The sequence below is a fragment of the Marmota marmota genome, unplaced genomic scaffold (genome assembly GCF_001458135.2).
Source record: "Marmota marmota marmota unplaced genomic scaffold, marMar, whole genome shotgun sequence".
Lineage (NCBI taxonomy): Eukaryota > Metazoa > Chordata > Mammalia > Rodentia > Sciuridae > Marmota > Marmota marmota.
Window position 1 is genome coordinate 52,694,638 of NW_026000005.1, and position 6,283 is coordinate 52,700,920.

Genomic DNA, 6,283 nt, shown 5'->3' on the forward strand with positions numbered 1-6,283 from the left:
CACTTGTGCACACACGAGTGCGTGTGTAACTGGTGGCACCTGGACAACCCGGCAGGCTGTACCATGGTCGGTTGCCGCAGTCTGGCTGGGCACAATCAGGAGCCACTTGTCAAAAGAAACTAACTTTATTTTTAGAACCACACACGCCAAACAAAACAGCCTCTCAGGAAAAATCCTCAGAGCCTCAACTGCCACCACCGGCTTTCCACAAGCCTCTCTCTCCCACACAAGCTTCTCTCCACCTCCCACAATCCTCCTGCTCTTGAGGCCGATTGGCTGGGTCACGTGGGCGGAGCCAAAAAAGTCCCCCAATGAGCAGCTCTGTGGTCTGAAAGGGCAGGGAAACAGCCCAATGAGCATCACCGCAGAGGAGCCAATCAGCTAGATGTTGCTGGGGCCGCTGTGAGCCAATCATCAGCCGGGACTGGCAGCACTTGTACCACATCCTGCAAGACAATGCCGTTTGGGGAGATCTGGTAGTGGGCAGGGCTCACCCGGTGTGGTTCTTTGCAACTTCCTGTAAATATATCATTATGTCCAAAAGAAAGCTTTAAAACATATATTATATGTCCCAGCATAAAATAATATAATTTTTTTTAAATTTAAAAGGTACTATTTGTGTTAAAATATTCAAATACCAGGATGACCTGAAAGAGCCCTATACTGAAAAACTACAAAGTAACATTGAGAAACTGAAGAAGCTGTGCACGAAGAGAGGGATGTGCCTTTGTAGGTGGAAGGTCTTGATACTGTTAACAATGACGCTCATCTCTAGACTGATCTTTAGATTCAACATAATCCCAGTAAAATTCCAAAAAGTTTTTCTTTTGTTGACAGTGATGAGCAGATTCTAAAATATATATCCACCTCTTGGGAGGAGCTAAGAACGACCAAGGCAATCTTGAACAAAAGAACGTGGGTGGAGAGCATGCTGAGGGACACGAAAGTCAATGGCAGAACTACAGTAATGGCCACAGTGTGGCACAGGTGCTTCAGCGGACCTGACTTATGGGGAAAGAGAGGTCCAGGAGAGAGTCCAAGCACCATGATCCATAGACATGCACTCTGGGTTTACTGACAGGGTACAGTGCAGAGGGAAAGGAGTGTGGGAGCAGGTCAGTGTCACTCCACAGAGCAACGAGTGGGTCATCTCAGCCCATAAAGGAAAATCATATTCAAACATGAAAAACAAGACAAAAAGCCTTCTAGAATGAAGCAGGAGAATATCTTCATGCCGGAGGGGGAGGGCAAACGTGTCCTAAGTGGAAAATAACTGCAAAGGGGGATCCAAACACCGGACATGGAATAACAGAACCTCTCTTCATTAGAGGCACCGTTGGATGACACAAATGCAAGCCCACCACCTGAGGGATTTCTGCATAAACGCAGCCACGAGAGGCCTGGAACCAGAGCATGTGACCCCTGTGTGTGGAAGAAACCCATGTGAAAGTAGGTAGAAGACATGAAGAGGCATAGACAGTATTATGGGTACTGCCTAGGTTGTATCCAAAAGGACTGTAAGCCACTAGGTGCTACAAAGATGCTCAATGGCACTTGTCACTGGGGAAAAGCAAGTTCAAGTCGAAGTGAGATACCATCACCACCCCAGAAGAATAGCTAAATTGAAAAATACACGTAATACTAAGTGTTGGCAGGGATATGGAGCTACTAGAATTCTCCGGCACCCCTAGTAGACGCCACTTTGGTATACCACTTTGGAAAACAGTTTTGCAGTTTCTGCTAAACCTGACCATATGTATACTTCACGTTGCAGCAATCATAGATACAGCCTGTATGACTAGGTCTCTCCTAGATAGTTTGTGTAGTTTGCAAAACTGCATGGACATAAACCAGAATGCTCACAGTAGCACTCTCCATAATAGGCAGTACCCATAACACTGCCCATCAACAGTAAAATGCATGCATGCCTTGTGACACCCTTGTGATGATTAGACAGCAGTGTGGTGCATGGATTCTCACTAAGGGCAGGAACATCAAGGACTCACACAGGCGTCATGATGAACCAAGAAGCTGGATGTAAAGTGTGAATGCTTTGTGGTCCCACTCATAAAAACCTCAAAACACCCAAACTAGCATCTGGCTCTAGAAGTCAGGGCAGTGCTGAGAGCCATAGCTAAGTAGGAATGACACCTTAGCTATGGCTCTCAGCAGGGCAGTGGTTCTCTTGGGGCAGGGACAATGACTACAGGGCAGGAAGCATCTAATTCTCGGTCCCTTGGGGAGCTGGTTGCAAGAGTGTGGCCCTGTTCTGAACACACACCAAGATGAAGGCTCTTTATTGTGAATAGGTGAGTAGTTTGTTAAATTTCATTGATAATTTAAAGAGCATTAGTTGCCATATGAAACATCACTTTGTCATCACAGATCAGGTTCTAGGCAACATGACTATCCTGCTGTAGACCCCGACCCCAGCCCAGGGCCTTCCGCAGGGCCTCCTTAAACTCCTTGTTCCTCAGGCAGTAGATCAAGGGGTTCAAGATGGGTGTGAGGACCGTGTACAGAACAGAGATGAGCTTGTTGGAGCTCCGGGTGTCGATGGCCTGGGGACGGACGTACATGAAAAGCAAGGCCGTGTAGAAGATGGTGACAACAGTGAGGTGGGAGGCACAGGTGGAGAAGGCCCTCCAACGGCCCGTGGCCGAGGGGATGTGCAGGACGGCCAGCGTGATGTGCCCGTAGGAGAGGATGGTGGCCAGGAGTGGGAACACCAGGATGAGGAAGGCCAGGACGAAGTCCACCAGCTCTGCAGTGGAGAAGTCTGTGCAGGCCAGCTTGAGGATGGGCGAGATGTCACAGAAGAAGTGGTTCAGGACGTTGGAGCCACAGAAGGTGGCGCTGGAGATGAAGCAGACCTTGATCACAGAGATGGTGAAGCCACTGGCAAAGGAGAAGGCCACCAGCTGGACACACAGCCCTGTGGTCATGATGACTTGGTAGCGCAGTGGGTGGCAGATGGCCACGTAGCGGTCGTAGGCCATGGAGGCCAGGAGCACACACTCGGTGCACACCAGGGAGCTGAAGAAGTAGAGCTGAGTCATGCACCCCACGAAGGAGATGTGCTTCCGCTGCAGGAGGAAGCCGTCCAGCATCTTGGGGATGATGTCGCACACATACCAGATCTCCAAGGTTGACATGATGCCCAGAAAGTAGTACATGGGCCTGTGGAGGGAGGCGCTGCTCCAGACGGTGAGGATGATGGCCAGGTTCTCCACCAGGACAAAGAGGTAGGTGAGCAGGAAGAGGAGGAAGAGCATGTACTGTAGCCCAGGGGCTGTGGGGAAGCCCAGCAGGATGAAGGTGCCGACCTTGGTGGCGTTCTCGCCCCTCATCCTCTCCATCTGCAAAAGAGCAAGGAGGAAGCATGGCAGGTGGAAGGGCAGCAGAAGGGGACAGAACCAGGCCTGGGACGGGATCCTGGCCCTTGCCGGCAACAGGGCAGGAGAAAAACAATCTCCAAGGTAAGCATCGAAGACTAGATGCCTTAGGTCCCAGGTCACTCTAAGACGGGGCCCTGGAAAGTCCTGTCCACTCCTGCCCAACAAGTGCCACACCCAAGGCCTCTGTGGCCGTAAGGACATCCACAGCTCCTCGCACGGTCTCTGATCCAGGCAATGGTTGTGACTGCCAGGCCCTCTGGGCTCACCGTCAGGTGTCTCCCCGCTCTGCCGGGTGGCAGAGCTGGCCCAGCTCTGGTCAAACCCCAGTTGGCTGGTGTCTGACCTTTTGCCTGGTTCAGAGTTGATTTTATCAGGGATGTGAGGCCAATAGAGCCTCTGGAAAGGTGGGGGACAGGTGCTAAGCAGCTGGACCCCACCCCCAGACTCTCCCTGGGTGCAGTACTCAGGAAAACAGGAAGGTGGCCAAGTCCCTGGCTCTGTGCATCAGAGGGGACATCACAAAGGAGGGGACACATCTAAGTTCTGGAAGAGAGAAAGCTGACATAGAGGGGTGTCCAGGGCAGGACAGTGGAGAAGGCCCAGGATTTTCTCCAGAGTCCACAGCTGAGGCGCCATCCTGCACCTTGCACAGGCTGTGTGGAAGCGTGTGGGTGAGAGGCAGGCTGGGAGCCGGGTGGCAGACTGGCTTCCAGAGCAGGGAAGAGGCGTCCAGGCAGAGCTGCGAGCCCAGCTCTCTGGATGAGGATGCCCAGCTGTTACCACCTGGGCGTCTGGACCCCTGGCTCCTCCTCCCAGCCTCGTTGCAGCCCTGGGGGACCAGGCTCCCTTTAGAGGGGGAGTGTGAGGCTCCACGGGGAAGGTTTAGGGACTCATCCCCAGCGGTGGCTGTCGCAGGACACAAACCTGGGTCTTCTAATGCCAAGGCTGCCACTCTCCTGATGAAATACCAACAACAGAAGGACTGAGCCCATTGGGTGCTGGCTGGAGACTGGGATTGTGAGGTAGATACAGGGCCGGGAACCCCACGCTCTAGCAGGCTCTAAGAACAGACGGTCACAACCTCAGTAGGCAGAGAATTCGTTCTGAAAGACGGATTTAACCAACCTGAATGTTTGAATTGACAAGCCACCTGGCTGAGGAGGCTTTGTGACAGCCATGCTCTGGAATGCCATGCAGATATGGAGCTGTAGAGCTGGGCTGGCCAGCTCCGACACAGTGCCAACACACCTGGGAAGCGACCTAAAGGAGGAGGCCCCTGGGCTCAGGGCTTCCGTCTCAGTGCACTTGGCCCTGCTGCTTTGGCCCTGTGGTGGCCCAGCACCCCGAGTACAGAGGACACTGCCATACACAGTGTGCCAGAGGACACCGCTCCTGTCACGGAGGCCGGAAAACAGAGAGGAAGAGGCTGGGGTCCCCATATGCCCTGTGAGACACTGGGCCCAAGCTCCTAAAGGCTCCACCACCAGCTGGCCACCAAGTCTTCAGCATAGGGCCCTTGGGGACCCTCCAGATGCAGACCACACAAGGCCCATCCTCAGACTCAGATTGTTCCCAAGAATGGCAATGAAGGCTCCAGATGTCCCCACAGCACAGGGTCGGGGAGGACACACAGCCAGCAGAGCAGCCTGAGCGGCCACCCAGGAGGGACAGAGCCATGCTGGACACAGGGCCAGGGAGGTGCCTCACAGTGAACCTGTTCTCCTTTCTGAACCTCATTCTTGTGAATGCATTATTTATTCAAAAGGTTGACTCATTACATATTTTCAAATTCCCAAATCCTTTAAAAAGAAAAGGCAAGGGCTGGACCAAGAATTCAACAAGCAACACCATTCTCAACCAAGGCTCCCGGGCGGCACTGACCAACACCTGGACTCAGTGGCCGGGAGGAGGGGAGGGCCCATGTGGGGGCCGGGAGGAGGATGGGGGCCCTGTGTGGGGGCTCCTGTGACTGCTAAGTGACCTGCCCCTGTGGGCTGCCCACCACAGAGAGGCACAAAGAGGTGGACAGCTGGTCCTCATTTCCAGAGGGTGTGGCCATTAACCTAGAAAACCCTCAGCATGTCCTGACTTGAGGGGCTCTGAACACAAAGTCTCATGCAGTGACCAACAGTCAGGACCCTCCTGCAGGAAAGCAGAGAGTCGTGAAGACTGGATCCCAGCCCCGCAGGCCTGACTCTCTCCTGATTGAAGCTCCTGACTTTATTTTTCTTGAAACAAGATAAAGTAATTGTCACGACATCTAGAAGCAGGGCCGATGGGAACGAGACAACTCAGGAGAAAGAATAGGAGGTTTGCAGAGAAGACTTGCTTGTCGGGGTCAGAGAGAGAAAGTACTACAAACAAAAAGTGATCTTAATGGAGTAAATATTTAAAATGACAACACCACCGTCAAGAGCCCCCAACACTCCCCAGGACATGCCCAGAAGTGGACAGGGGGTGTCCGTGAGGCTTCTCCGCCCTGGGGTTGGGTGCAGCGGGGGCCACGTGCTGGTGGACAGAGAGGAAGGGCAGGAGCCAGGCCTGGGCCAGGTCTACACGCAGAGGCCTCGGGGGAGAGCCACGGCAGCAAGGCCCCCCATGAGGCCCGTCAGATGCCACAGGGGGCAGGGGTCAGCATTTACCCACCTGCCCAAGCTGTGTAGCCATCCCGGGCAGGCAGCCAGGCTGAGTCAGGAGGAAAGCTCAGCCCCTGACCTCGACGTAGCAGGGGAAGAGGGCAGAATGGACAGTGCTCGGGGCAGCAGCAGGCGCTGTTCAGAACATAAAAGGTGGAAAGCAGGTGGGAGAGGGGCCACTGCTGCGTCTGGACACTGAGGTGACCCTTTCTCTCTCTCTCTTTCTGCGGACCCTTAAGGTCAGAGGAG

General features: G+C 53.6%; 1 protein-coding gene across 1 annotated transcript; it reads right to left on the minus strand.

Moving 5' to 3' along the window:
• Positions 1-2,393: 2,393 nt before the first annotated feature.
• On the minus strand, positions 2,394-5,265 carry LOC107138436 (olfactory receptor 6B2). Its single transcript, XM_015481038.2, has one exon. The coding sequence runs from the start codon at positions 3,597-3,599 to the stop codon at positions 2,394-2,396; it is 1,206 nt and encodes a 401-aa protein (XP_015336524.2). The 5' UTR covers positions 3,600-5,265.
• Between the last annotated feature and the right edge of the window lie 1,018 nt (positions 5,266-6,283).

Excerpts from the sequence above, each read along its gene's own strand:
- LOC107138436 (XM_015481038.2), bottom strand. The coding sequence starts at position 3,599 with ATGTCCTTACGGCCACAGAGGCCTTGGGTGTGGCACTTGTTGGGCAGG.